Source organism: Mugil cephalus, chromosome 16 (genome assembly GCF_022458985.1).
Source record: "Mugil cephalus isolate CIBA_MC_2020 chromosome 16, CIBA_Mcephalus_1.1, whole genome shotgun sequence".
In the NCBI taxonomy this organism is placed as follows: Eukaryota; Metazoa; Chordata; class Actinopteri; order Mugiliformes; family Mugilidae; genus Mugil; species Mugil cephalus.
The window spans coordinates 17,277,783-17,296,614 of NC_061785.1; the positions used below are offsets into that span (position 1 = coordinate 17,277,783).

The 18,832-nt window shown below is 42.1% G+C and overlaps 1 protein-coding gene across 5 annotated transcripts in view; it reads right to left on the reverse strand.

The window, feature by feature from the left end:
- The window catches only part of bhlha15 (basic helix-loop-helix family, member a15), a 15,891-nt gene extending 1,521 nt beyond the window's left edge, over positions 1 to 14,370 (reverse strand). Inside the window, exons 1-6 of one of the 5 annotated variants that reach the window (XR_007114455.1) lie at positions 9,088 to 14,370; positions 8,866 to 8,965; positions 6,354 to 7,090; positions 6,098 to 6,191; positions 5,049 to 5,220; positions 552 to 4,901 (exon numbers count right to left, since the gene is read on the reverse strand). Coding sequence is in view for 1 of the 5 variants with exons in the window: in XM_047609107.1 (XP_047465063.1) it covers positions 5,057 to 5,220; positions 6,098 to 6,191; positions 6,385 to 7,090; positions 8,866 to 8,965; positions 9,088 to 9,112 (1,089 nt within the window). In the remaining 4 variants the exon portion in view is untranslated. Of the gene's footprint in view, positions 1 to 546; positions 4,902 to 5,048; positions 6,192 to 6,353; positions 7,091 to 8,865; positions 8,966 to 9,087 lie in introns of those variants that run through there. The other 4 variants (XM_047609107.1, XM_047609108.1, XR_007114454.1 and 1 more) reach the window with 4 other exon arrangements.
- Between the last annotated feature and the right edge of the window lie 4,462 nt (positions 14,371 to 18,832).

Here is an 18,832-nt window from a genome sequence, read left to right on the forward strand (position 1 = left end):
GCCTGTTAATCTACGCCTCTCTTATCCTCACGGTTCTGAGATAATACCCATTTCAAGGTTACACTCACAAAAACAGAGAGCGGCCAGCTCCCAGCAACAGCACACATTTACCCCCACAGCTCCTCAGCCTCACTATAAGCCTTCAAACACTCATCAGTGCTCAAGTTTTTATATATATATATATAATATATATATATATATATATATATATATATATATGTGTGTGTATATGTATATATATATATATATATACATATATGTGTGTGTATATGTATATATATAGCTGTGGATCCACGAGCAAAGGAATATTCTTTAAACCATGCCATCAAAAATACTGTTATTATTAAAATCGGCACGATAAAGCTGTTTTGCATAGATTAGAGACACACAAAAAAAAGTTCTGCGTTTCTCCATCACCGCCACTCTTTAATTCCCTACCCTCCGTTTAATCACCCCCCTCCCCGAGCCGTGATGTTGCAACCCAAACTCTCTACCAGGGACCGTGGAAGTGGATGAAAGAGCGCGCGGTGGGCTGAGAAGCCTTACCTTCCAAGTTCAACTACTTTATCCTCCTCGCGAGCGTTCACAGAGAAAGCGTCGCCCTCCAGTCGGGCATTGTCAGCGCCATAAAGTCAGTCAGAGAGCGGAGGGGAGCAGCAGTGTGTCGCCGTGCAGCGCGCACACAGATAATAACTGTCACATGTGAGCTACCTGCAGCTGACTGATGTACACGTCGCGCTGCTCGGCCAATCAGAGGGGCCGGCCCCGGTCTCTCGGTCCTCAGTGGCAGAGCACTGCAAAAAATTCGTTTTTTTGGGTCATAGCTAGAGGAGGAACAAGTAGTCAGTTCCCGTTCATTAAAATATGACTACAACACTTAAAAAACAAAAGCAAAACTAAAAAATCTGCATATCTTCTCTTTAGGAAATAGTTGATGTATTCTGTGTTATTGCAATAACACAGAATTATTGTGTTTTGTCTTGTTAGCATATATCAGGGTATTAGTTTGGGGACCACATTCAGTCTAATTTGATCTCAAGTGGACCGGGTCAGTAACATAACAGAATAATAACCTATAAGTAAAATGTAATAAACTATCCTTAAATTTTTTTTTTTTTTTTTTTTTTTTTTTTTTTTTTTTAATTATTAAGAAAATACGCTCAATTTGGGCACGTCGCTGTCTTCTCTTTAGTCTCATAGTTTTGTTCGGTCCACTTCTCGCACTACAACAGTGGACAAATTGATTAAAAGCAGTTATTTTCATTGAAAAAATTGCAGTCTTCTATGTAAATTTTTGAAAATTCTCGCTCCAGATTAGGCCCTCTGGTGGTCCGCCTTTGGCCCACGGGCCGCATGTTTGACACCTGTGGCGTATACTAGCACAGCGGGACAAGGAGAGACAGTAGTATTTAGGATTTTATTAACCTGACTTTACTTGAATTAGAAGCTTCTGGTACTGGCAAAATAATGTACATGAAAGGGATATAATTACGCTGCAACTGGAAGGGACAGTTACGGTCAAAGTGTAAATAAATAAGTAAACAAAACAATTGTGAAGCGAAATGAAGCTAAGTGTAGCACAATGTGTCATTTCCACAGAATAAAACAGAACGAATCAGGACATCTGCCTAAAAATCTGCGTATGGTTGATTCTTTATCAATGCATAATTTCATTTTTTAATTCATAGGCTCAAATTTTGTTAAAATGAATCAACCCACAAGGAAATACAGCCAAATGAAAAACTTACAGGCCTCCAAAAATCAATCACATTACTATAATAAATATGTTAATTTGACTTTATAAATTAACTCATCTCTTAAATATTTGCGTGGATGTGAAAAAAAGACTACAAACAAAAAACAAAACAAATGAATAATGAATGAATGATCTTCCGTGTAATGTTTGATTTAAATCTTTTATATTGAAAATTATACTCACACATTATAACGTGCAAATATTATCTTAATAAAATTAGTTAACGTTGAATTTAAAAAAATAATACTTCACTTTTTGGCTTCACAGTGACTTTTCTAAAATACGAATCATTTGAAAGTAAATGTTTGCATTTCCTGGTTCCCACACTCCAGTGCTCGCAAGTGTAGCAAATTTCAGGATGATATGCAAAACACAAAGGGTTTAAAGGGCAACGTTAACTGGAAGTGTTCCCATTGTGTACAGGTGGATTTTATGTGAATTACACTTTTATGAAAGAAAATAAAGCATTTAACATTAGTTTTTAATTTCCTGGTGGTGGAAGACTTAACTGAACTTAAACAGATTCACTCTATACAAGTGCCCTATACACTATAAAACATGTTACTCTACTGCATTTCTCAAATGTGAACATCTATTTTTGCCTTAATCCTCATCTGAATGTGAGAAAACCTTCGGTTCACTGCAAAAAGGCAGAGAGGATTTGAACTTTTTCACCAAATGCCAGCAGTAAAGTTAGTTATTCCGAACAGTTAACATAATTTCCATTGTGGCTTATCAGCTGCTACTGCTTCATTTGAATACAGTCCTCCAGGCTACAACTGAATGCACAGGAGCAGGTCTCATTTAAACGATGTCACAATATTTGCTTTTTTACCAGAAAAACAGTTCCTAAAGTTTTTATGCAGAGGTACTTCTGCAGTTAGGGAGAAACGTGTACTTACAAATACCCTCAAACCACAGTATAGCTCAACAAACGTACCACACAATTAATGGTAAAACATAATAATTAGCATTCCTGTATGATCACTATCACGGCTCTTCCTCACATGGATGTGTGTCTGATTTGTAGTAATACCACTGTGTCGATTTAACCCTGGCAGCCCAACGCATCTGTTGGCAGTTAGGATTATTACCCTTCCCTGCGGTGGTAGATAGTGGGCTACAGAAACTGGGAGGTGTCATGGTAGTGAGATACATTCATTAGGTAAATAATGTCCCACAGCATGCCATCTACTGTATAATCAGAAACACTCTACAGCCCTTTGATATGTTCTCAACTGAACTACTAACTTAAAGTTCCCACATCATACCCATTTTAAACAAGCTAGTGACAGTTTCCCATGTTCATAGAGTATGTTTCTTCACGTTTCAGCTCAAAATACCTCACAGATCATTTATTCTGCCATGTCTTTATGCCCCTGGTTTCAGCGGATTTCCAAATAAGCCATTTGCGCATCTGTGCCTTTAAAAGCGACAAGCTGCTGCTGCCCACCCCCTCTTTTTTTGGTAGAGGCGAAAACAAGGCATGAGTATCAATATGGCTGCTGCTGTAGGTGGTGCTAATTGCCTTGTGATGTCCTAAAACGGGAAAAGGCCTTTTCTAGGCAAGAGCTGGAGGAATTACATAGCTGTAGTGTGAAAGGGCATTGAATTCACATGAATTCACATGTCATGTTGGAAAGTTAATAATTTCGCTGAATACATTCAGAAACATCACCACGATGACGATGAACAAGTAAGCTAGCAACTAACAAGCTCAGCTTCACTGGGAAATGTTACAAATGTTTTCACAAGTGGCAAGTAAATACACTCTACTACCACTACTACTGAATTAATGGGCAAAAACTGAATAGCTGTCTCTTTTACTGCACGAAATTGAAAATACATGAACGGGGTAGCTTAAACAAAACCAATTCAGTTATACACTTAAACTTTAGAAAAAAGACAATAAGCAATAAAAAAAAGACATACAGTACGTTGCCCATGTGTATGCTATGAATGAATGTTAAAATAAGCGCCACGATACTTTACATATTAGCAACATTAGCTTTGCTTGTGTTGGGATGTCACGTTAATGTAGGCTAGCTACAGACTACAGGTGGGACGCTCCCAGCTCTTTGAAGCAAAAACCTTTTGGTTTTTGATGTCCTTGAGCACCCTGTGGATATTTGTGTGTGTGTGTATGTGAGCATGTGTGTGGTCTTCTTTTTGGAAAAATAATGTTGTTAAAACCTGTTAAGTGTCAGGGTTAGAGTAAAGGTTACAACAAGTTTATGGTTAGGGGTTAAGGAATACAATACTCATCTTGTGGGGGCATAGATTAGTTTACGTGATACAAATCATAAAATTTTAGAGCGAAGACTTGGCTTGAGTTGAGTTGAATGTCCTTTGAAGTGATGGAAACGTAGCGTGAACGTGCATGTGCTTGTGAACACTGAGACTGGTCCTGCCAGCTTTCCTTTCCTCCTCAGGTACATTGTATCTAATCAACCAAACCTCGCTGATGCTGTGCTCTGTGGAAACATTATCTATTACTTTTAGTTTGCTCAGTTTCTGCCTCCATTGGCCCTAAGGCTTACACTGTTTATTTTGTCACAGCTGCTGATAAATTCTGAGCTGAATACACTTCAGTAATGAGGCAAGCAAACAGGGCCTCCACAAGCATGCTCTGTTTGAGCAAAACAAACTGTCTAAACAACTTATACCCTTCATATCTCAACATTAAGCCTGACGCGTCAAATGTTCTGCGACAGTTTCAACATAAAGTGTGACTTCAGACACTGAAATGTTTGCGCTTTGTTGATGCGAGTTGACACTACACTGTTACACTAACACTATCCAAGTTGGGGTCCAAGGACACTACCTGGCATTAAAAACAACATCCGGAGTGGTTTGCAGCTGGAAAGGTACCAGCAACATTAAGCAACTATTACCACATCGCAGCGAGCGCTTGTGTCATACCAACTACCGTGACAGCTGAATACGCTGTTACACGGCCCTGCTCGGCTGTGATGTCATGAACATCAAGTGCTTTGAATCCATTTGGAGCGCAGAGGGAATAAAAAACGCCATTAAAATCCCTGAGTCATCATAAAAAGGGGAGGGAGGAGGGGAGATGACTTAGAGGTGAAGAGATGAGATCTGGACGATTAGTCAGTTTTTCCATTAGACCAAGGCTGGCGGTCTGAAAGAAAAACAAGTGTGGATGTCACATTAGGCCACCGTGACAGCAAGACTGGCCTTTGGCTGAAGGCAGACGTAGTGACAGGAGGGCTCCCTCTTGACCACAGCCGGATCATGGAAATCAGCGTTCAGTATGTGTGTCACTCACCCTTTATCTCACAGCTCAAGGTCTGACTCGGTGACATAGGTGAGGAACAGGCAGGTTTGGGACAGACAGCAACGCTCTGGTCTGGACACAGCAGCCCAGCTCTGTGTTGGCAGGGAAAGGGTGTTGTGCTGAAAATGGCAGTCAGTCAAGAAGTCATCATCCCACTCCAAGCCTGTAGGCAAAACCAACCACATGTGCAACAAGTGACGATGAACTGTTAATAGCCTACAGCCTATGGGTTTAAAGGGACCTGCAAACGTTAAAAGTTTTGTTAAGCCTTGTAGTGTCCCGCCCTGATATTGTTACATTGTCACAGGCCTTTGTTTAAAGTAGATAACATCACACTGACAAAGACTATATAACAGAAGGTCTGCTATAGTGTCAAAAAGCATTTTGCATAACACTGGATGTTTTCTAAAGTCTTTTAAAGAAGACAACTCAGAACTAAATGAGTGTAAAAGTAAAATATTTTTCTCAACCTTGTGGCAAAGTAAAAATGTTATGTAAAACTGAAAAACGTACGACAACTGGTATTTAGCAGTGTAAATTTGTCTGTTTAGTGCAGGACTTTTAAATGCAAGTGCTACATTCAAACCCTTGACAAACAAGTTCACACAATGCTGATTAAGTTAATCAGGTGTGGATACATGTTTGTATCATGCAGTGTTCTGGGGCGTGTCAGAGGCGTTAGTCCTGCTGAGGATGAGAACAACCAAAACAAAACTAGTATCTTGGAACCTTTAGTGGGGAATCGGTGGTTACTAATGTAACTGAGGTTCTGTGATTTGAAAATTTCTAAAGTTTGGGATAAAAAGGGAGCAATATTCGGGTCACTAACTAAAAAGAAGGTACTAAAAACCTGTAGGTTTACGTCAGTGTTCTGGCAGTGCAATTACACCCACTGCCAGAAGGGGGAGGCAACGTTCTGAAATGTAGCTTTAAGTGATTAAATGCCGATGTGTAGTTTGTAGTTTATATATATATAAGAATAGATTTTTTGTTTGTTTTTAAAAAAGGAAGTAAAATTTGTGGCATAGACAAAATAATACCACTGTCTTCCAATGAGACAATTGGCAGGTTGCAAGAATTGCTGCTTGGCATAGATGTGCCGGGCTCAGAGTGCAGCTCCAGAGTGGGACTCTCCTAAAACAAACAACAACAAAAAAAGAACAGTGAAATTAGTAAAACAACTGATAAATATTAATTTAAAAAATATCAAATTTTAAAAGTTTGTCAAAAGATTTTCCTCAGAACTATTTCAGAAGCCTTTAAATGTCCCAGTAGGACAAAATACCCCAAACTCACCGAGTTAGAAAGTAAAACAGGAGAGCAGTACCTGATCAAACAGGTACACCGTAACATCTTCATCGAAGGACACACTCTTCTTCATTTTCACACTTCCATCCCGTCTGGATAATCCCCCTGGATGGTTGTTGTTTTGGGAGGATTTCAGAAGACTTCTCAGGCTGCATGTGTTTAAATTGTCTTTGATAACATTTCCAATTTGGTCATCCTCAGAGCTGGTGTTGGGGCTAAGGGGCCACTGGACAGTCGGCTTTTTTAAATCCATAGTCATTTGACGACCAGCATTCCCAATGAATGTTGCACAGTCCCGACTGGAATACATGCCAATAAGTTGCTCTGGTACGGCGTCATCGCAGAGTATAATAAACCTACAGCTGGCATCCATTGTGATTGTATCCTGCTTGGTTGCCATGTTTAAATTTTTAACGATCATACTAATAATGTCCCGCATATTTAATATAAGTCTTGTCCAAGCATCCTCCTTTGAGAAATCTGTAACAAAGGGATCTAGGGAAGTAAATGCTGATTGTTGGGTAGGCTCTCTGAGAAGTGAACAGTATCGAGGAGACAGAGAGAAGGCTGATGATCTCGAGCTTGATCTGCAGTCAGTGGTCCTCCACGGCTTTAGGGCGGCTCTTCCCCTTCCATCACGGATGCAGAAGCAGATGAGTGACCTTTTCTCCTCATCAGCCTGAAGCATCTGACCGGAGGGTATCCACAAATTTAGCTCCTCACCACTACAAGAATGATTCAGAAAGACTTGATGAGAGGGGCTTCATTTTCTTCTGCTGATCATACTTGCTAGGTTTTTAGTTTTGTATCCATTTTTATTTCAGTATAAGAAACTACAGCTCTTTTAGTTTTACCCCTAGATGTGGTAAAATGTTGGCCAATGAACCACTGACCGCTTGTGTTACTTTCCCTGAAGGTGTTGTTGTCAATTACTCTGGTGTACGCCACAGATGACAATTAGCAAGCTAAAGCTAATTTCATAGCAGTATTCTATTATTCAATATGTCTCTTTTCCCTAGTTTATTCAACTTGGGATGACGTTTGTATCCCCGTTTTATGTTCAGCCATCTTGCGCCTTTAACACATTAACATGACTGAGACTGAGTAAACAAGCAGTAGAGGCCCAATGTCGAGCCTAGTTAACTTTTAGCTTAGTTACATGCTATAGGTCTTAGGGAGACTTAGGGTTGGTTCATGTTAACCGTGTTCTTGAGAAGAGTTTGCATGATATTTTCAGGTATTTGCAAACCTTCTGTGGCTGGGTGCTGCCATCAAGGAGGGGTGCCTGGTCTGGTCTAGGTGGATGGTACATGTCTAAGAAACATCAACATGAATGCCTAGTCCCAGTGTTTCCCAGCAGAGTGTCACAAGATGGTCAATGTTATTCACTTCTTGATTCAGTGGTTTATGTACATATATGTAGTGGCTGATCAATGTTTATTGTTATTTAGCTATAAGTTTATTTTTTATAGGCCATTGCCTGAGAATGCTTTGGATCTACAGTACATTAATCCTACATTTGGCCTTGTGGCATGTAGACATTATCAGTTGTCTAGCAAGAATGATCTCTAATAAAGTGAAGGTTTAAAATTACACTAAATATTTTATAGTAAAAAAATTAATGGTGACATTAACGTCCATCTTTAAAAGACTGTTTAATGCCAGAGGGCAGTTAGTTGGTGGTGTTCAAAGCCTGGTGCAGGGAGGCAACCTGCCGCCCTTGAGTTATGCAACAGGCTCAAAAAATATAGCCACCTGTTCTCAACATGCTTCAATAAAGCTAAATCTGGAAAACTGTGACAAAAATGAAACACAATGCGAGGAACATTAAGAGTAAACGTAATTCCTGGCCAGGGTCTGGTTTTCCTGGTTTTGGTTCCAGCGCACAGGCAGCCCCCACACGTCTGTTAACAACAGGATGTACTAAAAACTGATTCATCAGCCGCTGTCCATTGGATGAAACGGTGCACACAGATGCACGCGTGCACACAAACACATACGTTATTTGGCCACTCGCTCCTGAGCCTGAATAAATATCGGAGCCCGTCCATCCACCGAGACAAAGACGCAATAGGAAACTTTCGTTGCTCTGCAGTAACCAGGCAACCACTGGATGAGTGACTCAGGAAAGGAAGAGAGGAGCTGACTCACCGCAGCTGTGACGTAAAGGATGTGAAAGGACACAAACACGCACGCACTACTCCATGGGCTCACACACACACACACACACACACACACACACATGCATGCAGCAGGCCTTAAAGCCTCTAATCTGCCCTGTTTCAGGTAAATTAACACATCACTGTGTAACAGGTGAAGGGCTCAGGAATAAAACAGATTATAAAAATTTTCCAAAGGGCCAGTCCACAAACACACATACACACTGAAGTCTTAACACTAACCCAGAGAAAGACACAGCATATACATATACATATACATATACATATACATATACATATACATATATATATATATATAGTAATAATAATCTAAATGATACCTTTTTGTTCTTCCTTTGTCGCCACATCTCCTTTGAGAAAGCCAATTCAAACGGTCCAGAGAAATAACCAGAGTGGCTCCACCCATGAAGAATTTTACCTCTGCAAAAATAAAGAGAACTTATGAATCGATACTGAAATTTGCTGCATCATGAGGATGCAGAGATGTGTTGCAACCTAATCTGTCTGCATCTGCCGCGCACAACACATTTCGCTTTTCCTACCTTGCATCCTGCGAGCCCCAGTCATCGCCCCGCCGCTACTGCAGCCGGACTTACAGGGGACGCCGAACGAGACGGGCGAAACATATGGGGAGAGACAGAGACAGAGGGATGCACAGAGAAGGTGGGGTGGGGTGGTGTGGGGTGGGGGGGTGAGAGAAGATGGTGGAGAAGAAGGAGAGTGATGCGAGGGCAGGGAAAGGACGGAGGGCTCACGTGTACGGTGCACTCCCCGGAGGCTTCTGACCTTCTTGCCGCAGGGTGCAAGATGGAGATCAATAACTTATCTGGTCTAATGTAACACAGCTGCCTCATGCTGACAGGAAACAACACGAGTGTAAGTGGCTGCAGCAGAGAGAGTCATTCATCTTATTAACAGTCTGCATCAGTCCTGTGTTCACACAGGATCCTTATAGATTTTATAATATTTAACAAATATAGCAGGGACAATATAAGTCATAAGTTACGGCAACGAACTGTGTTCACTTTATTGTCTTTTATTAACTTGTGCAGGCCGTCTTGGACGGAGTAAAATGTTTATGACCAGTGCACCCAAATTGTGTTTTACGGATCCGACAGTCCACTTTACACATGAGAGGCAGCTTGCTCGTCGCAGGACATCCCGTCTTATCTGATTACTGCTTCAAGCTTTGTGTCAGGTCGGAAAGCCAAAAGAAAAAAACCCTGCAATGCACACGTGATGAGTTTGAAAGAAACTGCCTCCGAGGGAGGGGCTAATAAACGACACTACGGATGTGCATCATGGGAAATGAGCCAGGCAGATACCTCAGCCTCTGTTGCACTGCATTACGGGGTTGGTCTGTGTCATGTCCTTCTTCACTGTCTCTTTATTGCGCCGTTAACTTTGTCTGTTAGCTGCAGGCTCATCTCATTTTATCTTTGATTTATATCATAGTGAAGTTTCCAAGCTGTGCAGTCTTGTTGAAGGATAATTATCTGCATTTGCTCGGCGTCTTTACGTGCAACCTGTGATGCAGAGATCTCAACCAGTAGAGATGCTCCCAGGTTGCCAGGTAGTTTCAGCTCAAGAGTTACTGGATGAAGGTTTCTCTCTGGTTCTTGCTCGTTTATTTGAATAAACACAGCCCAGTAGGTTTTATTTTTCCCCAAGAGAGAAACCAAACATGGTTTATGAGGTATTTTGTTGGTGAATCCTTACAGACAGGAGGAAAGTGAGCAGTGAGACTGTGCAACAGCAAAATGATAATGCATTCGAGGGTAAGTGAACCAAGCATTTTTCAAAAAAGTTTAATATTAAGATGTTTGCTGTACAAATGATACCATACTGTATATAAGCCTACACGCTCCCCCTTTCTCCCCCTTTACTCCTCGGTACAACTCCAGTCCAGTGGCTTCATTTTAATGTGTGCACTCCTGTGAAGACACACCAACCAGAAAGTAGATCTCACAAAGAAGGCACCAAAATAAAAGCTCAACTTGACAAGAAAACAAAACATCATCTTTAGCATCAGTGATGGGGTTAATAATTACATCCATTAAAGTCATGCAATTGCACAGTCGTTGTTTAATAATAGTAATCATGATAATGATATTTAAGACAACTGAGGTTCAATTACATCCTGTGAGAATGATCTTCTTTGTCTCAAAGCCTAACGTTAGCTCCCTCTTCAGGTCTAAAGCAGAACAGCAGACAGCAGAAAGAAACAAACTAAAAAAAAAAAAACACAAAATAAAAACAGATCAAATCACAACATAACAATGAAATACACACATTTAATTTCTTCTGTTGCTATAAGATTTAAAGACTTGTAATACACATCACATTGCTGCAGCTGCCTGGATCATAGGGCTATAAATATGATTACGCTTGCTGTCATCCACACCGCTACTGTACATTTTTATTTAACCCTGAGTTACAGATCAATTTCTTATCATCGTGTAACTTTCAAAACTTTTAATTTAATATGATTTGAATATGATTTTCCAGCGGTTTTAGTCCTCCCACTGGCAACAAAATCACTGATGCTGGAGTTCCGCTTTACACACCCAGACAGCATCAGGATGTTGTTCCCAGGAGGCACCAGCGTCACCATTCAGTCCATCTCTGATTCTCAAGAGGAGAAAAGAAAAGAAAACAAAAGAGTTTAAAAGAACAAAATAAAATAAAATAAATGTTTAAGGAGACAAAGAGATGGACAGATGGTGTTTCCATTCAGAATTCCACCTTCGGCTCATCACCGTCGCGGCCGTCCTCTCAGGCATGGTGTCACACGGCAACCTGCACCCGTGGGCCCATATCAGGTCAGCCGGTGCACCCCGAATGCTTACGGTACAGTATTTGAGTATGGTCAACTCTTTTTTCACCAGACTTAGCAGTGCATGTGAGGATGTGATACAGAAAGCGGAGCAGAAAGCTTTCTCACTGGCACAAAATGTGAGCCTGTTCCGGTCCGTTTCACGTTCTATTTTCACATTAGAGCAATGATGGATGTGTCCTGTCTGAGTTTCTCAAAATCTGATAGGTCGGCAGATTCTGCATCCAAGTGTCAGATGAATGAGTGCTTTGGTTTCAGGTCTTCTGACTGACCATGAGGAAGCTTCATATATTCTGTCATATGCTGCAGTTTATTAAAGGTTAAAGCACTCAATATCCCGTCGCCAGTAAACTACTTCACATCTTTTGTCTGTGCGCCGCCCTGGTCTGTTTGGTTTCCAAGCAGCCAGCACGCCAGCTGCACAATTCCCTGCTTCACGTGGAAACCTCACTTATCAACAGGTGAGGCAGAATGCGTCCGCCGTGCTTAAGAGGGCGAGAACAAGCGAGCGCCGAGGTAACACTTGTACCCTGAACAGCTTGAATTTTATAATTGACGGGGCCGGGATCACTGTGGCTCACTGCTCCAATTGAGTTGTAACAGTACATGCCAAAAGAACTGTGGAACTATCCTTTTACACTGTGGGAGCAGAATCATCATATCCAGACGGCAAGTGACACCAAACAATCCCTGAGAGGAGGGTAATTGGAGATCATTGGGCTTATTCTGAGCATGCCAAATACACCGTGCTCAAGGCCTGAGGAGGGACATGTGGAGCTCCGTCCGGCCTCTAAAGTCACTGTCCGACACCAGCGGAATGGGGCACGGCAAAGCACTGTGGGTAACACGGCGAAAAGGCAACGTCCAGTCAGGGCGCTGCTAGGGCCGCTTGCAGTCTTTATTTGGACACACGGGGGACCTCACAGCTGCAGAGGAGACAGGCAGGCAGGGAATGAAACGGGAGACTAAAATAACAGCATAAAGAGTAGTAAATGTGTCACCTGGCTTCAACAGCAACAAAAGTGTTATTATTTCAGAAGGAGGCGGCGGCGGCGCCGCGTCCGTCCTTCAACCGAACGACCCATTTGTCAGACTGCCACTGAACGCGGCGCACACAGCGGAAAGAGGTTTCTCACACTCCCTCGCTCTGTGGGGACTTTACTCCCATGTAAGAAAATTTGTTTGCTGACAGAGTGCCTTTAATATGATGACATAAACGTGTAATCCATCTCCGATCGCTGGCCAAGTATTTCTGCGCCTCTGTTGACAGCAGTACACCTGCTCCTCCCCAGTCCAGACCCGGGAACACTGCCGGTCTGATCCAGCACCGCGGCTGCCAAGGGCACTGCCGTATTGGGAGAAGTGTGAGTTTGAATCAAAAAGACAGACAGATATAGGATCAGAGGGAGAGCAGCGTGAGGAGGGCGAGTCTGCGTCGGCCGGAGGATTCAGTTGGGGGAGGTGTGTGTGTCTATCTTTACTCATTTTCTGGTGCTGTAACAAAGTGGATTAACATTAACTACCTGACAGAGGACGAAATTAATACGTCACATTACAGCAGTTTGGGTGTAAACCAGAACGTCACGCACAGGATGATGTGAAACTTGCACATAGACGTGGAAGACACTCAGCTCTCAGTTTCATGGATTTTAGTTTCAGCTGTGAAACTTTGAGGGACAGTCGCCTTAAAAACTGGTGGTGGGAAGGAAGCGCACTTAAATACTACATACATACATTTAAATGTTAGTTTTATTTTAGTATGCTTATCCGACAGCTGGCAGACTGTCCAGCAACTGTATATTAATTCCGGGACCCTTTAAGGTAGCCAGACTCAGAGGACTAAACTGTCCGTCAGCATAATCAAATGTAAGGTTCGTCCCAACCAGCGGAAACATTTAAATACTCAAAAACACATTAGTAACAACACAAGTCAAGTGCTTTTATCTGATCAGTTAAATACATTTTGTGTATTATACTTCATATGATTTTAAAAGCAGAACTTTGCACTTTGCACCTTTTTTGCACTTACCTAAGTAGAAAATATAAATAGTGTTTATTATTTTACTTCACACAAACTCTTAAGTTCAGCAACAAGGACAATACCTTACAATGAATAGACTGTATTAATGCACGATACATGATGAGCAGCAGTTACAGCAGAACATTAAAGTTTTAGCTGAACGCAATTTATATAGAGAGCATACACTGTACAGTACAACATTAAAGCATTCAAAAGTTCAAAATAAATCATTGTACTGTATTTTAGAGTTACACTTATACTTGTGAAATATGCGTTCTTTCCTGGATGACAATGAAGGAACCGAATCTGTTGTGTTTGCTGTTTCTGTACGGCTTCCATTACAAACAGAGAGAAAAACAACACACGAATACACAAGAGAGAACAGAAATGTTTTCATTCTGTTGGCTAAAGCTGCCTCTATTTGCTGGTGCAGCCTTCTGCCACTGGAGGGCAGCAGATAGATTCTTCAGTCAACGGGGCAGCGAGGATTTCATGCACTAACACACAAAATGTGAACCATGTTGGCAAAAGTGCAGGTAATTGCTGTAGCTGCGATTAAGACATTTAAAGAAAAGTATTTACTTGTTCTTTATTTTCTTCAAACCCATTTAACATTTGTACTCTTGAACCCACAATACAGAGTGAGGAGGACAAACATCTTTTAACACCAAACCATTTTATCAGCCTGCTGCTAAAACCTGTGGTGAAAGGCTCGCATCCGTCTGTCACTTTTCGTGGGCCCGTTTCTGTTTCTGCCTTTGTGGGTGTAAACATTTACCTCATCCCGTCCTGTAATCGGACCACAGCTGAGGGTGCAGCTAATCTGCACGTATATGATATTTCAATAATAACAGAAGGCTAACACACACAGCTGCACACATACATGTTAGGAGGAATTCACTTCAAATGTCAGGAATGCAGGAAGGCCAAAGCTAGTGGGGAAAGTGACGAAAAGCCTGAGCGTGACCTCTGACCTGCACCGACACACACGCACAGAGGCACACACGCTCGAGCATGCACGGGCTGAGGCAGCTGCGGGACTCCTCGACTAGTCTGAAGTGTTTATGGAGGAGCTGAGTTTGAGTGCTCGCTGACAGAGCTCTCATTTACACATACACAACCCCAATCAGATAAGAGCAGATCTGTTTCAGCGGCTAATCTTAAATCTGATGAGGTTTACAGAGACCTGTGGCCTTGGAATAAACATAAACGTCTTTATTTGGTACTCAGGCGCTGCTCAGGGGTATATCACACTACCTCGCAGTATAGGAACTGGAAACAGGACCCTATGCTTTCATCATGTCAAACCGTCACTTTTATAAGAAGACTTGTTTTAGCATGTTGCTCCCAGTGACTGTCGCCCGGACTCAGTGGCAAAGAGAAAAGGCCGTATGTGTATTTAAGGAACGGTCTTGTCACTATATCAGCATGTACGTTTCTATGTCCTGGGTCGCCGCAGCAGCCACCCAACATCCTCTCTCAACAGGCGCCTGAGGGAGTCCCTCACTCCTCCCTCCTTAAGCCCCAAACCTCCTCCACCCCGTCCTGTCTCAGCACAGATCCTATCACTTGCATCCCGGGCTTACTGGAATTTATCAGGCCCTGATCCAGTTGCACGGCGGCAACCACACTCGAGTTAAAAATGTGATGAGTCTGGATTAGCCCTTAGTTACAGCTCAAACACATGAGCAATACAGCGGCCAGGACTAAGGACATGGGAATGGTTGCATTTAGCTGAATTTAACATGCATTTCATCTTTGAAGTCTACTAGGCTGATGAGGATCATGTTTTCCCGGGCTCGACGGACCACAACACTACTTTATCCCTGCCTTCCTATGCCAGGAGAGGCTGCGCTCCTTTCACTGAGAGGTGTTACTTAAAAAAGCTATCATTTTATTTGCAGATTGATCAGGCTGTTGATTAATTCAAGGCTAGTCTCAGCAACAGGCCGACAGAAAGAATAATGGTTCGCTATGTACTGTAAGACTATTTCTTGGCTTGGCCAATTCATTTCCTTGAATCTATCCGAAGCTGTCCCACATTTTGTCCTGGCCAGTGTCAAACTGTCATTTTCACACTCTAGTTTTCACAAAGAATAAACAAATAATCCGCAATGTAATACTTTGTGAATTAGTCAATTTTAGAGATGCTTATGAGCGGATTTTGTTATCTTTGAAGAGAGACAACTTCTTCAGTCAGCCACCCTGATTACAGTTTTTATGCTAAGCTAATTAGCACATATACATGAGAATAGTGTCAGTCTTTGGCAATGATACCTCTGAATAGATAATAAAGAATATGGAATTATGCCATATTCACCAGCAGCCCAATTAACGCACATTTTTTTAACTCCTGTATATCCAACAAGTACCATCTGTAGTAACAGCTTCAAAAAGATGTCAAAGATAATTACATTTAAAAATGTAAAAAGATGTATTGAATTCTCATGTGTCTATACTAACAGCTGATGTGTCAAGCAAACTCTTAGATTTGCACATCATGTTTGGGTCGGCGTGTTTTGTTGTTTATTAGTTAAAATCTCATAATTGCGGTGGCGCAACAAGAGAGTCGGCGGCCATCTTGACTTGCCCAATGATCTAAACACCATACAACCACCTATACTTTCCCTTCCACTCGACGTGAACGTGTTTAGATTCAGATCGCTCTGGGTCGCATTCTCTGCCTTGTGGTGAACACTGCTGAGATGGAGTTGGAGTAAGCTGGTTGCTCGCTGTACCTAGCTAGCTAGCTTGCTAGCCACAAACTCATTGGCCCGTTTGTGACCACCGCATATAGCCGTCAATCAAAAGGAACTTTAAGGAGCTCTCCTGGGCGTTATCTCACAGTTCATTTACAGTTCACCATATACTGTATTATCTTACGGTATATGTTTACTACTCTTGAGTAATATTTACAAAGTACATCAAGAGATTTATCCCGGCAACACAACCGTGGTTTCCTCACCACTAGTGTTTTTTATTTTAATTTATTAGTAATTTCTTTGACTAGACTACTTGGCTAAATTAACCAATTATGAATAAACGCTTTAAGTAATTTAAAGAAAACGAAAGGCAACACACATGGGGTGACACGCTAAATAGATACATACATATATGGACAGATAAACTGATACTTAACAGATGCATGTACATAGATGGTGGTGGTGTCAAAACAGATAGCAGAGGAGACTATACAGTACGTGCACATGCACAACGAAAGCCACACACTTAAGCCTGAAACAGTGCCTGTGCCAAAGGAGAGGAGCAAGACCAACTGTAAAGATAGGGGGGTTGGTGGGCGGAGCCTAACGGAGGGGGCGTCTCGGCCGAATTTGAGAACGTCACTGGCATGCCCACACCGCAGCTGGTCAGATAGAAATAGTCGAGGAAGAAACCGAGACCGGGGAAAAGAAGGAGCAACCACTCTCCGTACGGATGCATGGACGGATGAGCAGGCGGCTGAGAGATTCCGTTCAGCCTGCAGCGGGACATTAAGCCTAACCTGATGACATTAGCAGTTATCGGAATTAAAATGGCCCCGAAGATGTGTAGCTGCCAAAGCACCAAGCACAGAGTGGCTGTCTGTAATCTGACACATGTTGTTCAACACATCTCTTATAAGTTTTAATTGGTTCTTTGCTTACAGAGGAAGTCAAAGATCGCAATGACATTATGGCACATAATATTTAATTCCATACTTCCTGTCGTACTATGGCATATATCTGGGGAACAAGGGAGAAATATTGCAGCGGAAATGAGAAATATAGGATGTTTTAAATAACATTTGGTACTCTTGGGTACTCTTCATGAAATTATTAACGAATGCGCATGGTTGGAACCCCATAAACCTGACATAAACCTCAGACTTGTGTCTGGGCCGAAGTGACACATCTGGACTCAAAAGGCAGGTCACAAGCTGTCGTTAAGGAGTAGTTTCCTACAAGAAACATTAATTGGTGCGAAGGCTATAAAAAGATACCAATGCTTGCAATTTCCACAGTCTGAAATAGCATTTCAAGAGTTATTAAGGTGAGGGTAAAATGTGGAAGGTGTAGAAACAGACATATAGACAGCATAGTGTATATATAGTGTATAGAGTGAATAAACTGAATTTATGAAATGTAAGTTCTCAGGAAATTAACAAAAAATGAAAATAATTATTGGTTTAGGGGAGTGGAGCTCCTCAGTCTCAATAGCTGGATAGCCTTTGTTAAAGCAACTAGTGGCTGGTTTAATTTAATTCAGAATGGAATCCACTTTCCCACACTTAAACTTTTTCTACCTGATATGAACAAATGCCTTCACATTGTCTAACTGACAGTACAGGGTGGTGGCCTGGGAGCGATCTGTGGTCCACTGCCTTGCTCATGGACACACGTACATGCAGAAAGTAGGAGCCCAGGTCTGAACCTCTAATACCTTCTATAAATACCTAATCGCCTCATTCACATTGGTGAAAACAGTTACAAAGACAAGCGCAATAATGACGCAACGACGGAAAAAGTTACTGAAACTGTGAAACACATGAGAAGAAGAAATGCAATGGATAGAAGGGAAGTGAGACAGAAAAAGAAAAAAAAATACGTAAAAAAAAAATTATACGAATTAATCATACTGTCATCAGATTTCATGCATCAATCAATCATCTCCAGGGCTGTAATTTGGGGCAGAATTAAAGAATAAAACTTTCATGCTGATGTTGCCTGTTGAGAAACTGCCCTGTCAGATAAACCCTATTCAATAAGTACCCCGATGAAGCCGGTGTGTGAGAACGAGCCTGCGATACATCCTGTCTAAGTGTCCTTGAGCCACTCACCGAACCTCCACCGGCTCCCTCTCACAGACAGGGTTCACGTCGAGTGCGTAATCCAGTGAAATCAGTGGCGTGACCATCGCGGACTATTCATGTGAAATGTAACCTGCCACTTGTTCACGCGAAACTCACCTTTGCTGATCGCGACAAGATGAATTTGTGAGGGATCCTGATCCCAGCCACGTCCAGAAAATGACTGATTGGCTGTCTCGAATGTATCCCAGTGGCACATCAGGCCACTCCCTGTCGAGCGTGTTGACATGAGACACGACTTTTTGCAGGTGCAGGAAGCGAAAAAAGTTTGTATCAATGCAAACGATCTGCATTGAAGTTTTCCCTCTTAGCAAGGTTCATACTCCCCCAACTGCCGGTCGACAAAATCCCCCAAATCACTTGCGTGCGTACGACTGACACCCCATCCTTATCCATCTGTGTCTGTGTCAGAGTTTTCCTCCCTGTCCCATCCCCCTCTTCCTCCCCTCATCCACCGCTCCATCACAAAGGAAGTCTGGTCTTCCTGAAAACAAGCCGCAGAACGTGGAAGGGGACAAGGCCGAGGGGGGTAGGTACGTGGAGGGGAGCAGAGGATGTTTTTGTCGTTCCTTCTGCCCCTCTTGT